At 39.6% G+C, this 26,496-nt stretch overlaps 1 protein-coding gene and 1 pseudogene across 1 annotated transcript; both read right to left on the reverse strand.

Moving 5' to 3' along the window:
* Positions 1 to 10,666: 10,666 nt before the first annotated feature.
* LOC147896710 (sucrose synthase 4-like) lies at positions 10,667 to 16,549 on the reverse strand. The gene is made up of 15 exons (XM_087381360.1): positions 15,768 to 16,549; positions 15,483 to 15,615; positions 15,222 to 15,373; positions 14,741 to 14,933; positions 14,517 to 14,635; positions 14,221 to 14,437; positions 14,024 to 14,119; positions 13,647 to 13,820; positions 13,229 to 13,345; positions 12,927 to 13,093; positions 12,606 to 12,830; positions 12,082 to 12,403; positions 11,685 to 11,929; positions 11,404 to 11,542; positions 10,667 to 10,865 (listed from the first exon to the last, which is right to left on the reverse strand). The coding sequence occupies exons 1-15, from the start codon at positions 15,869 to 15,871 to the stop codon at positions 10,803 to 10,805; spliced, it is 2,466 nt and encodes an 821-aa protein (XP_087237486.1). The 5' UTR covers positions 15,872 to 16,549; the 3' UTR covers positions 10,667 to 10,802.
* Positions 16,550 to 19,557: 3,008 nt separating this feature from the next.
* Positions 19,558 to 20,625, reverse strand: LOC147896711 (uncharacterized; annotated as a pseudogene).
* Between the last annotated feature and the right edge of the window lie 5,871 nt (positions 20,626 to 26,496).

Consider the following 26,496-nt stretch of genomic DNA (forward strand, 5'->3'; position numbering starts at 1 on the left):
GCAAGTACTCTCGTTTGCATGCACAGTGGACAAGGATGGCTTGTATTTGCACCATGTGCCACATTAAGCATACATTTGATAGTCTTGAGGTCAGCAACAGCTAGATGCCATTCTACATGATAGGATCCATAGCCCTCAACTTCAAGTAGCTCACCATTGTTATGACTTTTGATCACACTTGGGATATTGATTTGGTCAAAAAACCACTTCAAAATTGAATGTGGCTCTTTCGGCACCTGCAAAAAAAACTCACATGTTATTTCAAAATATTCTGTCTTTTTGCATTATTGCATTAAAATACAAATTTCCATCATACCTCAAAGGCAGCCAACCACCAAATCTCCTATTCTGATTGCACATTCTGATTGCACAGCACACTAAATTCTCTTGCATCATCAAGCTCAACTTCAAGGTCTAGTATTATATCCATCATTGTCAAACTAACTCTTTCCAATTTTTGACCTTTGACCACCTCACTTTCATGAAGCTTTAGTACAATCTTCAGAGTACCATTGTATTCTTCCATAGGCATATCCTAAAACTTCACCATGGCTTACAGAACTCTACAAACATCCATCACAAAGTTATTATTGACTGTCAATTCCAATTCTTTAGTCTCTCTAGCCTTTGTTTTCAAAGTTAGTGTACTACATACATGTTGGGGCTCACCGACTAAATCAAGTACGCCTAAATTAAGTGCATGCCTGGCCTTATCTCAACATCAGTCGGTTTAGGAAGCAGGGCTTTAACTTTTGCTCCCACAGAAACACATGTTGTTTTTAAGCTCTTAAATATGAGCCGATATTCCCTTGTACTTATCCCTACAGTATCACAAACTCCCTGTGCATTAGTTGCATTGAAATGCTCCACAACTTTGTTAATTGACTCAGATGTTATCTCTGATTTTAGACTTTTGAATTTTGGATGTTGTATAACAGACTCCAACATTTTTTTTATAAACACTTCACCCATAGCACCATAGAGTTCATCATGGATAGACATGAGTTCTAAAACACTCCTACAAGCTCTCACTCGATGCTTCCACTCACCACTTTTCTTGGATATTTCATCCATTGGATGCAATTTCCTCTTACGTAGTCTTGGACCCATTGGAGTATCCTTCATGAATGATAATGTTTTCTCTAACTTCTTGATCTCATCCTTCAGAGCTTTGTTTTGCATCTGTAAGTGAATTGCATTTATAGTGCTCTCTCCCAATCGAGCATCTAATGTTTGAGCCTTTACCTGTAATTCTTGATTTTTCTTCTCTATGCCATCATATGCAGACATTTGAACACTTGTACCTTGCATAGATGATACCAAATGTTGATTCCAAGCCTCCAACATTGCAATCCTTTTGTCTCTTTCATTAAGCAAAGATTGATATTCGCTGTGAAGGCTACTTGTTCCATGCCCAATCAACCTTCGACAATATCCTAACAAACCATTCTCACCTTACATAGGAACTTTATTAAGTTGGTCAATCCATGGAATTGAGGAGTCTGACAAGTTTGTGGATCTGCTGGATATATTTTGCCTTCTAACCACAAATCCATATGTGCTTTTCCTTGATTTCGAAGAGCTACTAAATCACTTTCACTTGCTAAGGAGGATTCATTCCTCTTTAAAAATGGTGCATTCTCTGCATCTATTTGAAAATGGATATCCACCTTTTTCTTAATTCCGAGCGGCTTGCATGGTTTCATGCACTTTCCACCTAATATAATATAACATTGACATCAATAAAAAATATACAAACATGTTATGTTTCAGAAAAGTATCAAACAAAGCAAAAATGTAAACCCCAATTGCATGCAAAATCTAACGATTGAAATCTACAAATTAAAAAAAGCATTTACTTATCATCAAACAATGTTAAACTATGTGAATGAACAATACCTCATAGGGATCTTTGAAGAAAAAACGTGATCAAACTTGTCCTCCTCAATGGTCCCTCTTGTAATCCAGGATGCTGAAATTGATGGATTTTTTCATAAGTGGCACACAGTTTCTTCCACAAATCTTCCGTAGTCTGCTCATTTACTACTGTGAAATAAACTGACTCTGCAAGATGAAGTCTAATAGTAGACTTTGCTAATGCATCCAACTCATTCCAATCATCCTCAGACATATTTGCAGGCTTAGCTTCAATCCCTGCCAAGGGTTTAATCTGCTTCTTTTGAATAAGCACATCCCTTATTTGTTCTTTCCACAAAGAAAAGTTTGTCCCATCAAACTTTTTAATGCTAAAAAACTCCTTTTCAGACATGGAAGAGGATGCCATGATGCAAATAAAGCAAAATCCCAAATGCTAGTGCCTGCAAGAGAGAATCACACCAAATACCAGGTGCACCCAAATGTGTATGCCACAATAGAGTGAAATATCACCAAAACTCAAAGCTCAAGGCATCAGAAGATGCATCTGACTCATGTGCATATACTATGCATCCACATGAGCAAATCTGGCCCAAAAGAAAATGCCAATAAGTGCCAAATGACTCAAGCATAAACATCGTCCACTGGCATATGCATTAATAATATATCATCCAAGAGAGCATAGCACTATCAGTGCATCACCTGCAATGTATCAGCATCGCATCCAATAAGGACCGCAATGCATCCAAATGGCCTATAAATCATCCACTGCAAACCAATGCATACCACGAATGAGCGCGCACGGCTCAAACTGCAACTAGAGTGATCTGCATAAGGTATGCTCAAGAAATCATAGTCCCATGGTAATGACCGCTACTGAAAATAGAACCTGAGATGCCTCAAAACATGGGCGCCATTGCATAATCGGACTCAGCAAGAAAATCTGCAAATATCTCTCTTCTGCCAGAACTCCAAAATCCCAACCGATGAGTGAGAAATGGGAGTCAACACTTATCCACTGCCATGTGGCATAAATCTAAGGTTTCAAAACCTTAGAATGAAAAATGCATAACAGAGAGACGAAATCAAATACACAGAGATCTATAACTCTAAAAATCCTCCACTGAATCACGTAAGAACTAACAGGTAGGGGTCTTTGGGCGTCCGAAACGCAATGGGATAGATGGTTTTGGAAACCGTGGTCTCAATCACTGGGTCCAACACACGGACTGAAAAACGTTTTTGGAAACAGAGCTGTTTGTAAACTCCATCGGAGTGCGAATGAACCTCTCTCTCTATAGCATGTTCGTTATAGTACATAACTATCCAAAAATGGCCTATTTCCAAGGCATATACATAGGGATAATAAAAAGTTATAGCTAGTTGTAAAGAGCTAGGCGCAAATTATAGCTATAGCTGAACTGTTAGTCAAAATCAAACAAAGCTCCTAGAAACCTTCCAACACCTTCTAAGAACATGCTGTGCACACAAAGAAGGAATAATGCTCTTCGTAATAAAGTTTCCAAGAGTAGTTCTAACAAAATCATCTCTGTAGATCAACATATAGACACCTTCAGTGAATATGTTTCATGGGAAAAGATCTTCTTCTTCGATTGGTAAGTCACTTCTCTAGAAAAACTAGCAACACCCTTCTCTTTTTAACAATTGGTCGCTTTCAATAATAAAAGAGGGAGAGCGTTCTAGCTCTAATACCAAATTGTGGGAAGGAGTATACACAGAGAGAAACTATAATCAACCATTTTTTCTCTTCATTAGTCCGTTTCTTTACGAAAGAGGATAGGGTCTTACTTTTGCTCCACACAATACCATCATCATCATCGTATCATACACTTACATTATATACTCAACACAGACGACTCAACAAGCTCAAAAGAGTAGACAACAAAATAAGCCAATGCACATAGCAACACAGCAGCTAGCAATGTGACAAATGAGCACATACAACTCGAATGCCTATAACTATAACATAGAAACCCAGAGACAACAAAGTCAAGAGCTCACCAAGTAGCAAGAAATGTAGAGAGATGAGCTAACATGTGGCATCTAGCCATGTGGTAGATAAGGTCCATCCATGTGTGGTAGATAAGGAAGATAGGTGACACATGGCACTACTACATCACCTAGCCACATCACTAGGTGAAGGGCAACATTACCACATCATCATATAGTGACCGCTTGCTAGGCACTGTACCTTGCTAAGCATAGTTTTCATTCAGCACATGACACATTGCCATATCACAGTTGTGCTCCACTAGCACAATGCATCACAAGTACTCACTTGGCATGTGCAGTTGAATTCCCACATCATCTTTTTGGGACCCTGTTTTGATCAAATTTTGGCATGCCAAAAATTTTGATCTAGAAGGAATTTTCAAGGGGATCCAACAAGGGAAAGTGATTGATCTCTTGGTTCTATGTCTCATCACATCTCACATGAGTTTCAACACTCCACACCTAATTATTTTAGCTTCTACTTCAAATCCACTTCCGTTGCATATTGAAACCTCTTCGTCGTTGCATCTAACCCTAACACTTTAGAAATAATCAAGAAAAGAAATAATTCACTTGTTTTCATTACTAACAGGGAAAAGTTGTAGATTATCATATCTCTAGAGGAGATCAAGTCCAAAATGCTAAGTGAGCCCTGCCTGAACCCACCCAACTAGTTCCTACCATACTCATCTCGTATCCTGAAACCCAAGCACCTATACGATATTGAGTGCACTTTATTACAGATAGAGTTTTTGGCATGGTATTAGTGACAAATTGCAAGTTGTTCATCTTGCACTATACATTCATTCATTGTAAATCCTTATGGCTATTTTTTTGCACATTTTTCATCTTTATAAAGCTTTTAGGCTACTCCTTCCCTATCAAGCTTGATAATAACTTTTGGATTAGATTGTGGTTTCTATCTTCACCAACAGATTGCAATTTACAAAGGCAGCATTTTCACTATTATTTTGAGCACTCTTGCACAATGCCTACATCTAGCAACCTTAATCTTGAGGTATCTTCTTAACAAGACAACTCCAACTATTGTACTTTCCTCTGCCTTAAAATTTTTCTCTATTTGAAGAATTGCCTCTATCTAATAGTTACCTCTTAAAAACTAGATTTGCATATCCTTGACCATGTCCATTAAAGATGACTTGGACTATCTCTACTAACTTCATAGTCTCTCCTGTGGTGGCTCCAAGTTGATTGTTGATATCCTTCACTTTGAGTACATAGGCAAGACCGAATTCATTGCTATTGCAAAAAACCTAACTAATCTAGTTTCTATGTATAAAATCCTAGAAGTTTCTTGGATTCATAAAGAGTAGAAAATATATCCCATGCTATCTTGAATGTTTTAACTATGTTCAATGGCCCAAGTATGACATCCAAAACATTTTTCTTGATCAAGTGGCAAGCATAATTATCTTTATTGTCCCATTTTCATGTGCTCCCTATACTTTCTCATGGACCGTATGGTCTCTAGAGTGCTCCCTATACTTTCTCATGGACCGTTTGGAGTTCCTCTCTCTAGCCTCTTCCATGATAGTGTTCTCTCTCTAAAGACCTCCCCTGAACACGTCACTTGCTAAGTGGCTTCCTCCCTTGGTGCATGTGTCCCATAAGAGACCTTACCATAAAAGCCCTCTCATGGGCTCCCCTTTTCATCTCTTCATTAATGCCTAGGACTAAAAATAAACCTAGATCCAAGGAGGATCCAAGCCCTAGAAGCCCCACTAATGCAAGTGATGCCAAGCCCTCTTGGTCTCCCACCTCACCATAATCAAGTGCAAGGCTCCAAATTATGGTTGATGTAACATTCCTTTCCCCTTAATAATGGTCGTCCTCAATAACAAAATTGGGAAAGCTCCTCTGAAGATTACTTATCCTTTCCCACATTGAACTCCCTTCAAGTCTATCTTTCTAATTATCTAGACATTCTTGATATATTGTATGTCTTGTTCTCTTCTCTTGTCTATTTGAAATTTTTTTGGGTCCATTGGTAAAGATGCAAGCTCAATGAGTTCAACTGGGACTTCATTTCCAATGATATTGTCATCATCTCCTAACTTCCTTTTTAGCCTACTTACATGTAGAACTACATGTGCTTTATACCCTTCTAGTAAGGCTAATTTGTAAGCAAAGTTCTCCAATTCTCTTAAGTATTAGGAATGGTCCACAATAACTAGGAGGTAACTTTGGATATTTACCCATTTTAAAGATTTTGGCACCCTAAGATAGATTTCTCATTTTCTTCAAACTCCAACCTTCTATGGTGTGGATTTGCATAACTTCTTGCTCTATCTTGAGACCTTTCAAATGCTACCTTTAGCTAGCATCAACATTTGATGCATATGGTCAAGAAAGTCTTTAGCTACTCAAATCTTCTCTTTTTTAAATCACACTACAATTGGGGCTCTAGGTTGAAATGCATACATCATCATGAATGTACTAAAACTCGTAGTTCGAATTAGTTTTCCTTTGACTTACATGTGCTATCTTAATCACCAAGAATACCTCGAGCAGCCCATACAATCCATAGATATGCTTCAAAAATATCTATCTTAATTTGAGAGTTTTAACATCTACATTAGTTGGAATTAAATGAGCTATCTTGATCAACCAATCCACAATTACCCACACAGAATCATGCCCACTCTATAATCCAACAGTAAAATCTGTGGAGATGCTTTCCCATTTGCCAAATGGGATCTCCCAAGGGTGTAGGAGACCACGTGGATTAAGACGTTTAGCTTTATTTACTTGGCATTTTTGCCACTTCAATACATAATATTGGACATCCTTGTCCATTCTAGGCCGGAAGAATTGTCTTTTCAGAAGTGCATACATTTTCTAAATGCCCAAGTGTCCAGCACTCAGACTATCATGACACTCAAAAATAATTTTGTACTTAATGTCATTATTATCTAGGTCCTGGACAACTGCTTAAAGCCTCTTCTTCAATATGTGTGTTTAATACTTGACCAAAACTAAACTCCCAGTTTTGTATCCCAAGAAGAAGTAAAAACATGTGAAGCATACTCCACCCTTATAGAGCAAGTAGCCATCCTCAATACTACATTTTTTCCACTTGAGTCCTTTATCACCAACCTGTAGCATGTCACCATTTCCATGTGACTCCTCAATGAAAGCTCCTCGATTTGTTGGATCCATCCTCATAATTGCTTTCCATATTTCATATTAGTGAGAATCAAACTCACATTTTTCTTTTAATGACTCTAGAAAATAATTTTTGAATTAAGTAAAAGTTGATTCATTAACCAATGCAATTTGGCTTAGGGAATTTGCTACGCCATTAAATTTTTCCTTTCAAACTCTTGCATTATTTCAATCGACCTAACTTTTCTTCCTTTAAGCTCTAGTTGATTTCAAAGCTATTTAGTACTTTCTTGGTAAAAAATGATCTCAAATTTGGCACCATACAAATAGTGGCCCCATTTCTTTAATGCATAAATTGTAGCAAACCATTCCTTCTCATATGTTGAGTAACTCCATTGAGCATGTTTTGGCTTTTAAATGCCATTGATCGACCCTTTTGTAAAAGTACCACCCCAATAACAAAATAGAGGGCTCAACAACACTTGCAATGTAGTGGGGCCACAGGGCTTGGGTCTACGCTCATCCCTAGGCTTAGGCATGAATGAGAGGTGCAAAGGAGAGCTCATGAAAGGGCTTAAATTGTAAGGTCCCTTTGGGACATGTAGCACCAAGTATAGGGCCATTCAGCAAGTGCTAGGTTTAGGGGAGGGCTCAAGAGAGCTCCACATCTCTCAAGAGAACACGAGGGAAGAGACATTGTCACAAGACATGTAGAGAGTGGAGCATGAGAGTCCACTGGTGGCTAGGTGGAGAACTAACTTGGAGCCCTCTTTGTATGTAGGCATCTCAAAAGAAGAGTTTCAAGACGTTTAAAGTAGCTGTAGCATCTACTCCTATCTTAAAGGTAGTGGAGAAGGAACTGTATGCTATAGTTTATGCTTTGAAGAAATGGAGGCACTATTTTTATGGTGCCAAATTTGAGATCATTTGTTAACAAGAAAGCATTAAGTGGATTGGCAATTAGCTAGAGCTAAAAGGAAGAAAAGCTAGGTGGGCTGAAATAATGCAAGAGTTTGATATCCAATTGACATATCAGATGGAAAAGTTTAATGTGGTAACTGATTCCTTAAGCCGCATGTCAATGGTTAATGAATTGAGATTTACTCAATTCCATAATGATTTTTCCTTTATCACCAACCTATGGTGTGCGACCATTTCCAAGTGACTCCTCAATCAAAGCCACTCGATTTGTTGGATCCCTCCTCATTATTGTTTTCCAAGTGATTCCTCAGTGAAAGCCCCTCAATTTGTTGGATCCCTTGAGGGCAGACCACAAGTTGGTGATAAAGGAATCACGTGGAAAAAATATAGTATTGAAAATGGCTACCTGCTCTACAGGGGTAGAGGATGTGTCCTACATAATAATGACATTAGGTGCCAAAATTTGTTTGAGTGTCATGATAGTTCAACTGCCAGACACTCGAGAATTCAGAAGATGTACGCACTTTGGAAGAGGCAATTATTTTAGGTTGGAATAGATAGGGACTCCCAAGATTTTGTATTGAAGTGCCAAAAATGTCAGGTCAACAATGTTTAACGCTCTAAGGTAGGAGGTTGCCTACATCCCTTGGACATCCCATCTTCTCCATGGATTTAATTGTTGAATTACCTAGGACTCACGACTCTAGAATCATCTTGAGGAAAGGACCACTACATGATGTTGATCTTGAGGAAAAGTATTGAAAATCCATCTCCACATCGTGTTTTATATTGTGAATAGTCATGATGTTGATATTGAGGGAAAGTGTTGAGGATCCATCTTAGCATCATGTTTTTAATTGTGAATAATCACTAAATATATAAGACTTTCGAAAAGAAAAAAGATTGCTATACTCATTCTCTACAATTAATATAGTAAATAGCTAGTTATTTATGGCGTGCTCTCTAGCTATGCCTTCTCTCCTCGTCTCTACTCCTCTACACTCCCTCTTTATATTTTATCATCAAGCACTCAACAAATGAGATTACTACAATATTTCTATTTGATAAAAGGAGCCTAGCCAAATAATAGAACACATTTTTTCAAATTTGTTAAATTAAAGTACGACAAATGCAGAGAGAGAGAGAGAGAGAGAGAGAGAGAGATGATATGATGTTATTAATGTCCACTTAAGACTTTAACATGATCAATGGGACAAACAATGGTCTTATATATACAAATTAAACTCTACAGATTGCTATCAATGACATTTGTTTTTCATATAGTTGTGCTCGTCACAAATCTAGCCAAGGTATGTGCCCTATCCACGACCCTACACAATATTCCAACACTACAAATGAATCATGTGCATTACTAATTGTATGAATTCTTCTTTCCATTTGTGATTATTGCATTCATAATGCTCAAGAAGTAAGTTGCATAGCCAATAATTCAAAGAATCAAACACTCTATTGGATGGGAGGAGATGCATTTTTGTTGAATATTTTGCTACATACTTTTGGCTATCCTTAACATTCAAGTATATAGTGAGTGTGATGCTGCCCCTAATAACCCTTCAATAATTCTCTATCTCAAGCCTTTGCTACATCCATGTGGCTATTGCAAGTTGCCACTTGATTTTTGCCTGCATAACCAATAATCTTGTAATTCGAGATTTGCAACTCACAAATAAGACATTGGATTGATAATGCCTTGCTTACTTAACCAATAATCTTGTATGTCAAGCTTTGTAATGATATTGATCAATAATTTCTAAGTCTACATCCCACATGGATCCAAAAAGTTATTCATGTAAAGCATTTTTACTCCATAAGCAAAAATATAAATATGAAATCTAATGACAATAGAATGCAAGGTTCTCAAACTTCCCCACACAGTTTTTAGGGTTCTTACCTTTGCAACCATCTTAAATTTTATGCTTGACATGAGATGATGATTTTAAATGTGGTAGATATAATATTTTACCCAAAAGTGACTTTTTGCTAATTTATGTGTTTTTACTTTTTTGACATTGTGCCAAATTGCTATGTGCTTTAATGATAAATGCTATGATATGATTTTTTGAAGCACAAGGAGCCATTTATGAAAATAGGGAAAAATCAAATCGACACAACAAGATCACCAATTGATTCTCATTATAAATCAATAAATCATACATGATGTATACAAAAGAGTTAGAAGCCTTGTCCTATAGTTGCATAGTTTAGTGTTACAATGAGACATGTTTGTTATAAGTACTCAAGTGTGTGTGTGTGTGTGTGTGTGTGTGCATGAGAGAGAGAGAGAGAGAGAGAGAGACGTCAATTGTGCAAGAGTTATATCCACACATGCATCCATGTCTTATGTGAATGTGGACACATAAAGACTTGTTTGCACACATTGTGTGCACGTGGGTCCATACATGCATACGTGGAGATGTCTCATATCTACAGACGGAGCAAATCATACACATCAACACAAAAAGCCTCTCTTTCTTTTGCACCATTGAGAAGGAATTTCGAAGCACAGAAAGTTATGTGTTTGTGTGTATCGATGTGTGGGTCTGTGCCGTGCAATGTATGAGCATACAAACGTGAAAACGTGCCACTGCACACACAGACTAGCACACGTTTTCATTGCACGTGCACGCGCGCACGCGCACACACACACACACGAAGTGGGACCCAATGAGAGAGAGCAAAGGCAAAAGATTTGTTTGAGAACGGCTATATGAGTCACTTGATGTATGAGGTGCCAAGTGTCACGTTGACGTGCTTTCAACGTCGCTGGCACCTTTACTTGTAAAAATATGAAAAAGCCAGGGCATCTACATGTTTCGAGTTAAGTGGTAACTCTCGTTGTGAGCTTATTATTTTCCGTTGGGAGCATTTGAGACCTCCGTCTCTTCGATGGCACGAGGCACGGTTTTCACCTGTCCACACAACCACCATCAGAGTTCAATTTCCACACCATTCAATCTCTTCACACATCCATATCTATGCTTTTGCAATCGAGATTCAACATGAGCGTTTATCAAATGATCGACCCACATCATTCCTTCCCAAATCCACTTTTGATTCGATTGCAAATATTTGAATATGGGTCTTTCGGACAGAACTGCACGCACTCTTGCAATCATACAGTCCAGCTCTGAATGCAGGGCTATGGCAGGGATCTTTCCGACAAACGAAGAAAATAAAGAAGAAGAAGAAGAAGTCCAGCTCTGAAACGACGAAAAATGAAGGAAGAAGAAGAAGAAGAAGAAGAAAACTGGAGGAAAACGAAGAGGAATTTGGACTTTTGCGACGAAAGAAACTAGAAGAAGAAAACTGGAAGACAACAAAGAGGAATTTGGGCTTTTGCGACGAAAGAAACTAAGAACGTTGAACGCTTAGATGACTGGAACGTGAGAACGCAGGCAGAGAAATAAAGCAAGCTTTCTTTCCAATCAATGTGATGACTGCACTTACCAGATCGCGATACTTGAGAATGTAGAACATTTCAAGGTAACGTCGAGTCTCACGCCTGCCAAGTTTGGAGACATACTTCCAGAATCCGTAAACTCGCGTAAGCGTCATCAATCTCTCGGCGTAAATCTTCCACGTATACCTGCAGTGAATCCAGCTGAGTTAATATGAAAAAAGAAAGGTGTGACTTGAGTGAACACCGGGCGAAATCATTACGCGTCAAAGACTGAAACAACTAGACAGCAGTGAGCACGCCACCGTATGATACCCGACAATCAACCCACCGTTCGTAAATCCTCTGCAATCCAGCATCCGAAATGCTGTTCCAATAACTCGTATCCTTTTTGCAAGTTTCGAAAAATTGTACGATTTTCGCGCTAGATTCGCTACCACGGTACGGGTCGATGTGGAAACCAGAAACTCCATCCACTATGATCTCGGCAGGACCTCCTTTGCTAGTTGCAAACGTTGGAAGTCCACATGTCATGGCCTCTACGACGGTAAGTCCAAACGCCTCATAAAGAGCAGGCTGCATGGATCATATACTTGCTTCAAAAAATGCAGTTTTTTAGGTGAAGTGCATATGTTGAAAGTGTGCACAAAAAAGAAAGTCCCGGCATGCATAACGGTATGCGAACATAACAGAAGATGTATACACTAAGTAGAAGAAGATTGATAAACCTGTATAAAGGCACCCCTTGTGTCTGCAATATATCTGTACAATTCCCCATTTCTTACACGGTTCTTCTGTGCACATATCCACCTGAACTGACCAAAAAGTTTGTACTCTTTGCTAAGATTGTGCATTGTCTCAATTTCTTTTAATTCCTCCCTGTCCCTTGACTTCTCTGGATTGATGTCACCAGCCACCACTACAAGGTTCACCAATTCGCGCAAAGTTGAATTCTCACCAAACCATTTTACAAGTCCAGTCATATTCTTCACACGATCTAAGCGTGCCATGGAAAATATAATTGGCTTTTTTCGATCATCCAGAAAACCTCTGTTACATCAACAGCAGATATAAGCACCCTTTTGGCTTTTCGAAACCCAAATTTCTTTTGTTTTATTGTAGAATAAAAAGCGTGGTGGGCAATCAAAGAGGACCCCCTTTCGTTGCCCACATTTTTCGTGTGTGTGTGTAAGTGTGTGTGTGTGTGTGTGTGAAAGCATGCCAACGTGAGAGAAGGTTTTGTGCAACTGACATATGCTCATCAGTCTGATTTGGGCTAAATAGCAGCTCCTCGATGTCCTCATGAAGAGCTCTTAGTCGGTGCTTTTCATCTGTGTATGGGAAGTAAATATTTACGTCTGCTCCTGGCGAGACAATGTTAAACTTTGGATCAAAGACATCGATACCATTGACTACACGGTAGCATCCTGGAAGAGTGAAAGCCGAATGGCTTTCATATTGCCCAACTGTGTCTTGACTGGTCACAACAAAGCTCTCACAAGTAAGTTCGTGTTTAAAAGAAATTTATGACAAAGGATCACTCTAAAACAAGAAAACTCTGGCTTCTACACACCTTCCTGCTATCTCCTGGTAAGTGCTAGTGATGATAAAATCAGCACGGTTCATAGCAATAAGATCAGCAGTAAATTGACAGGAAAAGTGGTACTTCTCCTCGAACTTCTCCCAATAAATATCTGAATCTGGATACTTGGTTTTCTCCAGTGCATGTGCGATGTTGCACTGCAAGGCCAGCACATGCATAACTCCATAATAAGTCACAGAACAGAAGCACTATGCAATGTTTCAATGTTTCAACTTTGATGAGGCAAAAGGAGTCGAAGTACCGTTTGGCATATGCAGAAAACTTAAGCTTACCTGTGTGATTCCGAGTTTGTGTGCTATCAGAGACGCAACTAGATTACCATCACTGTAGTTCCCAATAATCAACTCAGGTGGACCATTCAACTCTGCACAAATCTCACCTGCTGCGTCCTGTCATTAATCATACTTTAAATTTAGTTCTAAAGTGACTAGAAAATTCATAGTTTTAGCCCCGACACATTAATATTGTAGTTAACCTTCACATCCATGAATCGGTTATAATCAATACACATCTCAGTAAAGTATAGTTTCCTCCTTTCTTCACCTTTTAAATGCAGAGTCCTGTGAACACACCTACATCTATCCAAAGAATGTCAGAGGTGCATGTGTGAACATTTTTCAAGCATGGAAGTGTGTCTACGTCAGAAAGAAAGAGCACCAAGCTGACAGCTGAACAGAAGTTTACTTATACCTCAGCAAATTTTTCCAGGTAAGGCCAGACGTCAAAACGAGATATCCAGCGGCGCAATATGCCTTGCTCAGTGCGGAAGGGCACCCTTAAGATCCTTGAATGCTGTGTGCCACTTATTTTCTCAATATGTTGGTTACATGACGTTCCTTCTGAATCAGGAATGAGGCGAGTTACCTATATCAGATTTTCAAAGATGAAAAACAAACCACCATCAGCATTGGTTTCTGCAATTTGGAACAAAAACTACTACCATGCCTCTAAAATTCACATTCAAACATACTTGTATTCTTTCCACAAGGGGGATAAGACTTAAGAGATCCCATATAAATTTTATTGCAAGTCTAAGCCATTCTATACAAGTCCCGTTAGATTTGTACCACGAGAATCTTTGGCTCTACGTGGAGTCCTTGTTTCTTGATGTTGTCTAACATCTCATTCTCCAATGCCCTTACTTGGTCCAAAATATAGACAATCTAAAACCACAGCAGGGACGTATAAATAAGCTCTCTGTTTGTTTTAACACGACATATAGTAAAAGAAAACATACATTCACATAAAACAACATGTCACTGACCTGTCCTCCTGTATCTGGTAGTCCAAGGACATTGGCCTGTCCAAAGTACCCATGAGGTGATAGAATTAAAACATTGAAGACCATGGGAATTCTCCCTAGAAATTTCTCCAAAGTTTCTGGATCAGGTGCTTGAAGTATCTCAAGGAGTAAGTGTATCATGTCCAGTACATGCTCGGCTGTGTCTCCCCATCCCTTTTCGAGGCCTAGTCCTTGCAAACTGCCAAATGATTCCATGATGCTCATTAAGGAGTACAAAGTCATTATATGAAATGTTAGAGACTTCAAAACCAGCATACCTGTGAGCGAATTCGTCATACTCAGTGTCCTTGGGAAGCTTAAGCAATTGCTCTTCTGCTTTAAGCAGGGCACCTCGAAGCTTCTGTACAGTTGGAATTCGTTCGTTCAACATTAATCTCTGGAGAATTGGCCAAAAAGAATAAATTATCAGTAAAAGCAGCCAAAAGTTGATGCCATTTTGGCTCAAGCTAAAAACCGCCTTTTCAATAGTCTTAGCATTTACCTCTCCCTGGTATTTATGGCCTCGCAAGAAGTCAAACAGAGGCTGCATACTTTCTGGGTCTCGAAATAGTCGTGAGGAAAGATGCCGGTTTAAAAACTGGACTCCGTTTCCAATGGAAGATGGTCTGGTTAACCGAGGAAATGACGCATTGAACGGCTCGAAATCCAGCTCCAGGACATATGGATCTTTGGTCCTGCATCTAGGTTGATCATGTAAGACCCAGCAAGCTCGGCTAGCCTATTCAACCAAGTCAACCAGGCAGCAGACTCATAAAAGGGGATATTTTTCTCGATCGTTTCCAAATAAAATGTTAGGTGTTTTCATAAGACATTAGCCAATTGTCTTCAAACGTGCATTTCCTTTTAGCCATTGCGAGCAATGTCCGTTCCTGCTCATTGTACAGCCAGGCGTATTATAAAAGTTACCCGTCGATCCTTCTGAAAAGAAAATGAGCTATGTTAGGAGAAAGAAGTTTACACACCGCTCATGAACAAGCATTTCCTTGAATTCAAGATACTCCGAGACTGTGAGCTGGTCTAGCGTCAATTCGTCCACATTAACACGGAGATATTCCCAAACGCCAGGATTGGGTCGCACTGCCAAAGCTACCCAAGGCGGATATACGATTGCTTCCTGTTAAGGTAACTTATATTTCAATTTGTGCCTGCAGAAGCTGATCAAAATTCATAGAACGAAGGAAAAAATATTTTCGGATTTTGATCTCCGTAGTCGATCTGCGCACCTGAGTGGCCTGCAATACGAGTCCGAAAGCTCCATCCTTGAGCTTACTACTTCCTTCACAAGCAAGCGTAGCGTTTTCGAGACCATCTAAAATTTGGTGCGGCTGCAGAATTTTTTTCCCTTGGGCAACATATCTACAGGATGAATTTTATATCAGCTTTCAAATTAATGTGTGGCAAAGCCAACCTGCAGACTTTACTCTAGAGGCAAGGAGCAAGGAAAGATCCCGGTTCAAGATTCAATCACGACTGCTTGTAACTCAGTGTTCAACTAAGCATCAACGTACCTGGAAAATAGTGACAGCAGCTGATTTCGTTGCTCGCTTAGAGAGTCTTCCACACGATCGCGCATGCTAGGCGAGCGCCCAAGGACGGGTTTGGGCTTACCCATAGAGGCAGGTCAATTAAGGTAGGATGAGCTTGAGCGTCACAGAGGTTTTGAAACCGATAGTATGAGAGCGAATCAGACGTACATGAGAGCTGGAATGGCTGGATGCGAAACTCGAAGGACTACGATCAAGGAATGGAAAGCAGGGCCGTGATCAAGATTGGAAACAACGCAAAGAAAACATAATCCACGGCAGGGGAGGACGAATCCAAAAAGGGTGGAAGCACTTTTGAATCAAAGCCGGGATTGTTTTGCAGCAGGGATCGATGCCGGAATGTGTTGAATCCGGAAATTTTCCGTTTTGAAACCCCAAAATGAAAATAAACACAGATGATGAAATGCAAGATCAAGGACGGCAACCCAAAAACATCAAACGGGACTGGATCGGTTTGTGAAATTGAACCGGACGGAATGCCCTCCACCGACAGGAGACTCAAAATTTGCCCGAAAAACCCAAAACCTCACTCGCTTCAACCATCAATGATGCAATCCAGGGGCTGCAGAGAACGGATTCAAGACCCCTTTTGATTGATCGTTCAAAGCTGCAGGGAAAACGTTGACAAATCCAGGTGCCAAAACCACCACAAGGAAAATTTTCGAAGCCAAACAGCATGAAACTGTTGGAGACGATAAACCCCTTCGACCATCAATCACGTCAATCCAATCCAGCTTTCAGAAGAGCCAGCGGAGATTGAATGAGACCTCCCCAAACAAATCCATGATCAAATCCAAGTCGTCCTCAAATCCGTATTGCAAAAATCCAACGAAAGTTTAAGTTTCAGTCCCGAGAAATTCTGAACACCGCCTAGAAACTCGCCGGGAAACCCGGAACGTCCTCCTCACCATCTCTCACGTGGCGAGCCAGGCGGTTGCCACGTCCCCCCTTCACACCCCCGGATGCTTGCCACGTGCGTGGCTTCCCTGGCAGTTTTGGAACACCACTTTTGCCACGCGTTAGCTACTCATTGATTTTCAGCACGTGCACAAAACACATAGATATCGACGATCGTTATCCTTTTAAACTCCTATTTTATTTGACGTCTCTTTTCCTTTGGAGGTTTCTATCGCCTAAAATTTATGAAAGCCAAAAAATAGGGTAAAGGGGCCACTCTTGACCAGCCTTATCTACCATGTGTCCTTATCCTTGCACACTGGCTGATGAACTTAACCGAGGTTTAATCTTATCCTGCCACGTGTCTTTGACATCTAATGCCACGTGTCTTAAGGTTTACAACCTTAGAGAAGAAAGGGGCACCGCCTATGGTTTTTTGGGGTGTTTTCAAAATGTAAATGCATCGCACTGATAACGATGGAGGAAGAATATAATTTCTTCAAAAAAAACAAAATTTCGATAATCATTCCCTCTTTCAGGCGTAGTTGCCAGTGAAGCCCTCCTGTGTGTTTTGAATCAGTTGGTATTTTTATTAATTTGTTGCATGTGTTATGTTTTATGTCTATTGCATTTAGCAAATGAGGTTTTCCTTGGAGGATGTGAAAAACATCAGTATTGTGTTTATCTTTTAGTTAGAATAAATGTGGAGTGTGTTCTTTACTCTTTGGTTGCCGATGGTAATGGTTGTTTAGAGTTGCGAAATCTTGCATTGTCTAATTACCCACTCGTATTCCGTTTAGTATTTGAATGTATTCTTTATGTTCTTGTCTCATTGGCTGCCTGAGCTCGTAGTATATAATGTGCTCTCTCCAAATGGTATTTGCTGGTGTTAATTCTCCCGTTTTTTCTAAGAAAATCCAACTGTCTTTGGTTGGGCTTGCTTGGCAAAGGTCCCCACAGAAGATGATGTCCATCATCTTCTGTGTTTTGTCCTACCAATGAAATCTCATCAATGACTAGTAGTTCTAATTCTGAATATAGTGTTGCGAGCACTTGCAGTTTTTTGGGAGATAAACCTATGTACTTTGTTATCAGCAAGGGCAGATGAAGTGCGGAGTGTATTGTTAACCTCCTATGTTATATGCCGCCTTGTCTGTGTATGCTAGCAGCTTGGTTTGTTTATGTTATTTGTTTGCTTGTGTGTGTAGTGTCGAAGCAGCATTTGTACGAGTAGCAGTAGTACATATGCTTTTCTTGTTCCTGCGTTGCCTGAAAGAAATCGTTTGATTGGTTTCATTGGGCTGGTTCTCTTCTTTAGTGCAATGTCGTCGACGATTAAACTGCAATGTTGGCAGTTTAGTTTTCGATATAGTTCATATGGTAGTCCTTGTTCTCCATTATTTCGTATGTTTTACACATTGTTGTAGCAATTGTTTTCTTCTTTTGTTGTATGTTCATGTCCAATGCCAAATCGTATTGTTGCGGTGTAGGTTGTTCAATTGTCGATGATGATCATGTATCCGATTCAATGCTTGTTTTAAGTCTTTCATTCAAGGGTACTATGGTTTTGTTAAAATTTATTCTTTTATTTTCTATTGCCGCCTTGTTCACCATGTACAAGTCATGCCAATTACCATCTGGTTTGTCTGGTTGATGCTCTTTCAATATGAACGGCAGGTACAACAAGCAAAGTTCTCTGTAATGATTCTCGAGGTCCTTATTTTGGTTGTAGTTGTTGAAACGTATTATCCTTGGTTTTTTTTTACATTACTCGATCTTCCGAAGAAAGAAATTTAGAAACATAAGCATAGGAAGGGGTGTCTAAAGAGAAATAAGCTATGCCGTTTTGGATTTCCTAAACCGCCAATGAGAGAAACCACTATCTTACTGCCTCTCACCAATGATGACAATGATGGTCAGCACACGGCCAACTTCAAAAAAATCGCAAACGCTCTACAGGATCTAGACACATTAAATATAAACTTCGAAACTTTTTTAAAACAACTCAACCTCACTAACGATGAGTACATGTATGCACTTCAATATAAAATTACACAACCAATAGTATACTTACGCCGCCGCCACCCCAAAGATATATACACAAACAACTTCAATCCAAAAATATCAACGCTATGGAATGCAAATACGGATGTACAATTCATACGTAACTCACACAAGGCTGCAACATATTGTACGTCATCCATGGCAAAAGTTGACAAAGCTACGACTATTGCGGTTAACAATGCGTTGACACAATGCATCCAGACGGGAGCTCATGCGAATGAAAGGGTACGAAGGATGGGAAACACAATTCTTAATGCACAACACATTAGCGCACAACAAGTAGTTTACATTGCACTTTCCCTACCACTTACAAGTAGCACTAGGGAGTTCACGTACATCAACACGAGTGAATCAGACGAGCGCACTCTACTACTAAAACGACAAAAACAACTAGAGAAAATGCATCTAGATGACACCGAAGTATTTTGTGATGACATTATCACAAAGTATAAGAATAGACGACACACCATGACTGAAATTTGCTTGGCTAAATTTTGTAGTGGCTACAAAACAACTACACACAAAACAACCAAAAAAATCAATTGTTATGTACGAGTCTATGAAGTTTATTATTTATTCTGTTGTGGAATTGAATAAAGATGGTGCACCTTTTATCCATAAAAGTCCATGGTCATGTTGGCTTCCTCTGTTTTGGAACTCTGTTACGAAGAAGTAGTCCGTTACTTTGCCTATGATCGTCTTGTCCTTTTGTAGTAGTTTTTTTATTGCTTTACATTGATGGACGTAATACCTTGCTATTGTCACCAGGGTCTGAGCATATCAAGCCACATAACTATGCTGGGTTTTTTGGAGTTTGCAATGTCGATATAGGGTTACGTAGTTTTTTAAGGCACATGATCAATGGATCCCATAACCTTTCCGCTGCTGACAGTGTGATGAAGAATGTCGGCGCACCCAATTGACGTATCATTGCAAAGAGGTTTTTCTTCAACTTATTTTTGTAGTCCATTGATGTTCGCAAGCACACAAAGTCCCTGTACCCGATGTTTGATTGCAGCATTCTCTCAATGTCTGTGTCAACGACCGCATCTTTAGCACAGAGACTTCTCCCTTGTAGCTTTCCTTTTCGCATTCTCACCCATGTAGACGACAATACTTGTCTTGTCATTATTTTCATTGCTTTAAAGAATAAGTTTTTAATTGCAAGCGCAAATCTCCAATCAATATTTTTTAATTCCCACTATGCAATCCTTTGATATGATGTGCTCGCCGAAATTTTGTATTTCCTAGGTTGTCCAAAAAACAAATTAGGAAAGCCAAGCTCTTTGTAGTATTTGTCTTTGAAGAAACCCAGTGGGGAGTAACCCTCAGAAGGCGCAACTTTGATGACTTTATCCTTGAAATCAATTATTTCTTGGCTTGTGTAAATTCCGTGCACCAAAGTGTCTATGTCTATGTCTACGTCAATTTCTTCTTGAATGCCGTTGTTGTTGCTATTGATGTTGCCCCTGCTAGAAATATTTTGCAACTCAATGACATGTTGCAACCACCAGCTTGAGTTCAACTTTACTTTGTTTTTCTCATACAATGGTGTCGGTAATAGCTCATTTAATGCACACATTGTTAATGCGAGACAAACTAGCCTGCATACGTAGATGTGATTGTACCCTAACTTATGATGTAACGAAACCATGACTATTGCGGTATCGTCAATAAAACGTGGTAGAACTATTTGTGCCCTATCTACATCTGCAAAGACATTCACAATGCTTCCTCGTATTCCATACTGCCCCTCATATGATAGATCCCGTATTTGGGAGAATGGTATCGTGATTGATATAAGGTGTGCTTTGATGTTGTTTAATGAAGATACATAATGAGTTTGTTTGGACATGCCCATGCTCGCACTATTAAATGCTGAAAGTTGTTCCCTTCTAATTTGCTTTGAACAAAAACTACACAAACAGTGCTTGGTATCTGTTGTTTCGTATGAGATGGCTTGATGTAACTACAGGAATTCCCTTTTGTTGTTTGTCAATGATGTTAATTTTCTTTTGAAATTCAGTGTGTTACAGCAGACACATACATACTGTGGACTATCACTGACTTTAATTTTGTATTGTTCATTTGCGAAGTCTCTTTGTCTCAGTTTCTTTGCGGTTTCTCTTCCTGATATGAGGGATTGTTTGATTTGTGTTTGTTCCTCGCCTGATGCTGACATGATTTTTTGTCTTTTGATTGGCCTGAGCTCTGGATGTGGATTTTTTTCATACGAAGTTGTTAGATTGCCTTTGAGCCTGTAGATTTTATTCATTATTGTAGCAACAGAATGGTTGCTTGATGTAGGCATTAACAAGAACTTCAAATCTATGTCCCTTTCCGAATTTTCTATGAGGCTATGTACCAGTTGTTTCAATTGTTCTTCTTCCTCAGTTGTCCATAACACATACTTTCTTTTCTTGCTTTTGTTAAAGAGAGGATAGATTGTTGTAGGATTTACTGTCTCATCAAGTAAGATTACAAGAGGTTGGATGATTGGTGACACCCCAATCTTAAAAAGTGTCACTAGATTTGTATCATTAACTAGAACTACTTCAAATAGAATTTGAAGTTTTTGTGATAAATGAACAAGCGAATCATAAAGTAAAGAATGAGAAGATGACCCTATAGTGACTAGAAATGCAATATCATGTCGCGTAATTGAGTTGGGTTGTACATCGCGAAGGATTCTACTAAAGAGGAACCATGGAGACTTTGGCAACACTATTGATGTTGCAATCGATGCGCACAAGATGTCGAGCAATTCTTCGTAGGTGTTATTTGGCACAAATTGTTGAATGCACGCAATGATGTCTTTTCCACATAGTCAAAACTAACAAACTGAAAGGACAAAGATGTTTTCACTGCTGTCACTCAACATCAAAAGCTATGATGTGTCCAGAGCTATTTACGGTAAAGTAGCCAGTGGGCTTAAGCTCTAGCAACATTGAACGGATGCGTATGATGTCGTCGTAGAGTGCTATGAATGGAACTTCCAGGCATAAAACTGCATCAACATGTGACCCTCTAATCTGTACTGCAATATCTGAGCTGTCTTCCATAAGAATTTTGCCCTTCAAAGATGCTGTGCATAGAACTTCATAATCTACGAGCTAGCCATTTAAACCAATGAAATGCGAAATACCATGGACCTAGCAAGAAATTAATATGGATTAGAGTATGAAGCAAATGAATACATTGGCATTTAGAAAAATTTAATCAAATATTACCCTTCGACCATATCTTAGCCCAGAGACTTGGTTGATGAAGACTTGCTATAGTTCCTCCCTTTGATTGCCTTCAAGAATGTCTCCCAATATTGTAAAGTCAAAAACACATTTTGAAGGTGAGATAATATTTTTATATATATTCATCTTTTAAATTGAAAAATGTTAACTTTTCTTTAGATACTTGCTCTTCATTTCTCTCACATGCAGCTTTAGCCTCTACATCAAAACCCCTTTTTTGCATATTTAAGCCTTTTAAACCCCAACACATTAAAATGAACACAAAAAAAGAAATTATTTATTGCTTTTCTTCGCTTCGACGGTTGGTTTAGCATAGTTTAGCATAGATTAGATTGCCTTAGAGGAGAGACAATTCTCCAAGTTGCCAATCGAAGCCATGCTCAAATTTTTCTAACTAGTTCCTAATCGTTATCAGTCCCTTCACTCACATGCGGTTTCACACTCATAGCATGCTATTAAATAAGACCTTTTACCATTTACCCTAATGAATCACAAGCACACATATATGAGATGTTTCTGAGAGTGCGCATCACTATGCCATTGTCATGGAATTCTTGAATAAGCTATGCTTGTACACTCCTACACTCATTCACAAAGGTCAACTACTCAAAGAAACAATATTAGTAAAGTAAAGTGGCATTACTTTCTTTAGGAGGAATGTAGCAAGAATAAACACAAAGGTGGCAATGAACAAGTACAATTAGTTCAATCGACTTACGATTGCTCTATCTTCGTTGCGAGGTCCATCGTCAATAATAATTTGATCATTGGAGCCACCCTTTGAGTCAACCTTGATCACGACAAATGCAATCGTCCCAGCTACACTGGAAATATTGCCCAATCCATACTTTATAGTTGATGAAGCCCAAGGGAAATATAATGCAATGGTTGTCTTTGGAAGAAAAGCAATAGTACCCTCAAAAGGCTCCCCGCAGATGACTGCAGTGGTGGCATTGATGTGTAGAGAGAGCTAGTTGTCCCACCCTCCCCAGTGGCCTTTGGTAGCATGGTCGCTCCCTCAATGCGATAGAAACAGTCAAGCTCTAGATAATCTCTATATTGTTCCACAAATGCATGAGGAACAACAAGAGTTATGGTGTCACAGTTGCGACAATCTGTTAAGTCCGCACGAATACATATGGGGTAATTTGGGTTTCGTGCTCTAAATGTGCCATACTTAGCTAATAGCTTGCACTCAAAGGCAAAACGATGTCTTATGAACTCAAATAGTAGGTCTATAGATAAAGTGTGGGAAGTGAGTTTCCTTCGGCAACAAAGTCTTCACCTAAAGGCACAATGGGACTAGCACTAGATTGGCTACTATGTAGAGGAGGTGCATTGGATAGCCTTTCTCTGATTGGTGGGCTTGAGGATGCATCATCGTGCGAGTCTATTTTTATACATGACCTTTTTTATGCTGGAAATGCACCAAAAAAAATAATGTAAGAAGTCATTATGAAATTCTACTATGAAGGTAATTGCTTTAAAATTGTAAGATGCACTATTTAAATAAAATATTGAAGTACTTCATTTACGGTTTAAGAGGGAAAAAGACAATTAAACAACATAAGAAGAGAAGCAATTACACAACATAACCACTACTCAAAAGACAATTTAATAATCCAATGATTGCATGACACAGTTTAAAGAAAAGATATCAAGTGTCACACATGTTTGTTTTATTTGATAGTACTTGGAAATAGCATTACATCATATGAAAAGTGCTGCAAACCATGACTGCATTAGCGTGTAACAAGCACTCTATACTAAAGTTTGGTAAAGATCATGTGCATCCCGAACCAATTATAATATTATCAATACATGACAACAACCATTGTGCTTGGTACAATAGGCAGACAAGCGAGGAGTTTTAAAAAAGTACCCTCCTGCAGGTCGAAGGCAGAGAATGACTAGCTGTGTACAATTTCCAAAAAATTAAAGACTGCTAGCGAAACGGAAAGAACAGAGCATTTAAAAGCAAATGAGCTGATTTAAATTCAAAACACATGGTATATTTTTCTTATGCAAACTTGATTGATATGACGTCTTCAATGATTTCTTCTCCTTCTTGCTCTCTGCAACCTTCTGCTGATCTTTTCTCACATGTGGACAAAGAAATAGTTTGGTGCCTCCAATCCATTGACAGAATGCAAAGAACGGAATTATGTAGGGGAGCTATGGCACAAATGTAAATTCAAAACAAGAAGCAGGTAGGGGAAGCTCTATAGAACGTGAACGGATTCAACGTAGCTACCAGAAAATACAAAACTTCAATAGTTTGATTCCCACTAAAGCAGCCTCCTTCCTTCATCGGACGCTCCTCGGGACCATGTGATGACATGGGCTTTAAGCCGATCGATGATTGAGGTTCGGCGTTGCCGATCGGACGGTGGAATTTTGTCGCGGCTATCTGGACATAGTTGCTTTATCATGGAATGCTGGCCAGTGGATTTAGGAGCTACGGGCTACGAGTATTTTGCGGGGGACCGTATGTACGTACAAGGCGCTTGAAATTTGGCACCCATATCTTCTCTGATTTTTACGCTCAGGGCTCACCTATCGCATCCACACCGCCTCCAACTGCTCAAAAAAATCCCTCTACCCAACGTGAACGTTCTGGGGAAGCCTACAATGGGCTTCTGATATAGATATATAAAACGCCTTTTCCCAGCGCCAACGATGGGCTTAGGTAGAGTATCCTTTTTAGCCCTGCACACCTCCTCCCTTCTCAAGTACGCTCACAACCTGAAGTAACATACATTTTTGTTTGGATTTCTAGACTTCATCACAAGTTCTGTTTTACTAACCATCGTCACAAAAAGTTCTTAAAAAAGTTGCAATCTGATGCTAAGGGCGATACAATCTTTGAATTGTCGCACCATCCAAGTTATTTGAAGTAGTTGCATTGGAGACGATCAGTAGCTTCAAGGAGACAAGTACAGCCATTGTTTTTTTTTATAGAGTAGGCCAAGCAACGTCTTGAGAACCACATGCCACTGTAGCTAGAAATGAGCAACATTCAAGTACGTCTCTTTTGCTTGAATACCATGGCCTAAGAGGACATTGTTTGTGTTAGAAATGACCCAACAGAGGGTATGCACAGCGGAAGACTAAGCATTCATCTTGAGAATACTTGAGAGTGCTCTCAACGGAAGCAAGAATGGAAGAAGGAGAGAGAGAGACAGAGAGCCACACAAGTTTTGGTGGGTGCAGAACCACCCTAATCTTCTTTTTCATTCATTTATATGTGTGTTTGAGTATTGTACATAACTGGGGTAAAGGCACAGTGACCTTTAACCCCCACAACCTCCCACTTAAAGGACAATGTGCCTTTAAGAGAGAACAACTAGTGAGCATACTATCCAATGCCCATCAATACACGACAATACTCAAACCGCTGACTAGGTAGACTCTTCGTCAGCATATCTGTAGGGTTATCATCTGTATGAACCTTGACAAGCTCTATGCGCTTGTCCTCAAGTACCTCCCTGATGAAATGGTACCTGACCTCAATGTGTTTGGTCTTTGCATGAAAGACCGGATTCCGTGCTAGCTGAATAGCACTCATGGAATCACTATGCAATGTCGGCACACCTGTATGAATCCCCAAATCTCCCACTAGCCGATCAAGCCATATAGCCTCCTTGCAACCCTCTGTGGCTGCAACATACTCAGCCTCTGTGGTAGACAAAGCAATGCACTTCTGTGTGCGAGACATCCACGACACTGCACCACCTACAAAGGTGAACACATAACCAGAAGTGGATCTCCTACTATCCACATGCCCTGGTCTTAATCTGTGTACCCAAGTACACGCATGTCTCCTTTACCAAAGCAAATGCACATCTCCTTGGTACCCTTCATGTACCTCATGATGCACTTAACTGCCTCCCAATGCCTCTTTTCTGGATTAGCCATATACCGGCTAACAACTCCCACTGCAAATGCAATGTCTGGTCTAGTAGCTATCATAGCATACATAAGACTCCCAACTGCTGATGCATAAGGAACCTTGGCCATCATGGCCCTTTCCTCATCTGATTTGGGACTATCTGTATGACTCAGTTTCACATATGGAGGCAATGGAGTACTCACTGCCTTCCCCCCCTCCATATTGAAACGCTGCAATACTTTTGTAACATACTCTTTTTGTGAAAGCCAAAGGAGTTTCCTACTCTGATCACGCGTGATGCGCATACCAAGAATATGACCTGCAAATCCCAAATCCTTCATATCAAAGGCCTCATGCAACTTGGCCTTTAATGCATCTAGCTCATAAGTATTCTTGCTAGCCAATAGCATATCATCCACATATAGTGCCAGGATTATCAGGCTATTATCCTTAGCCCTTTTAGTGTAGAGGCAGTGATCAATTTCACTCCTTCTAAAACCCTGGGACCGAATGAAAGCATCAAACTTCTGATACCATTCTCTAGGTGCTTGCTTAAGACCATAGAGTCTCTTCTTCAGCTTGCAAACTAAAT

This window comes from Dipteris shenzhenensis, chromosome 11 (genome assembly GCF_047967505.1).
Source record: "Dipteris shenzhenensis isolate YYH24624 ecotype China chromosome 11, Dip_SZ_1.0, whole genome shotgun sequence".
NCBI classification, from domain to species: domain Eukaryota; kingdom Viridiplantae; phylum Streptophyta; class Polypodiopsida; order Gleicheniales; family Dipteridaceae; genus Dipteris; species Dipteris shenzhenensis.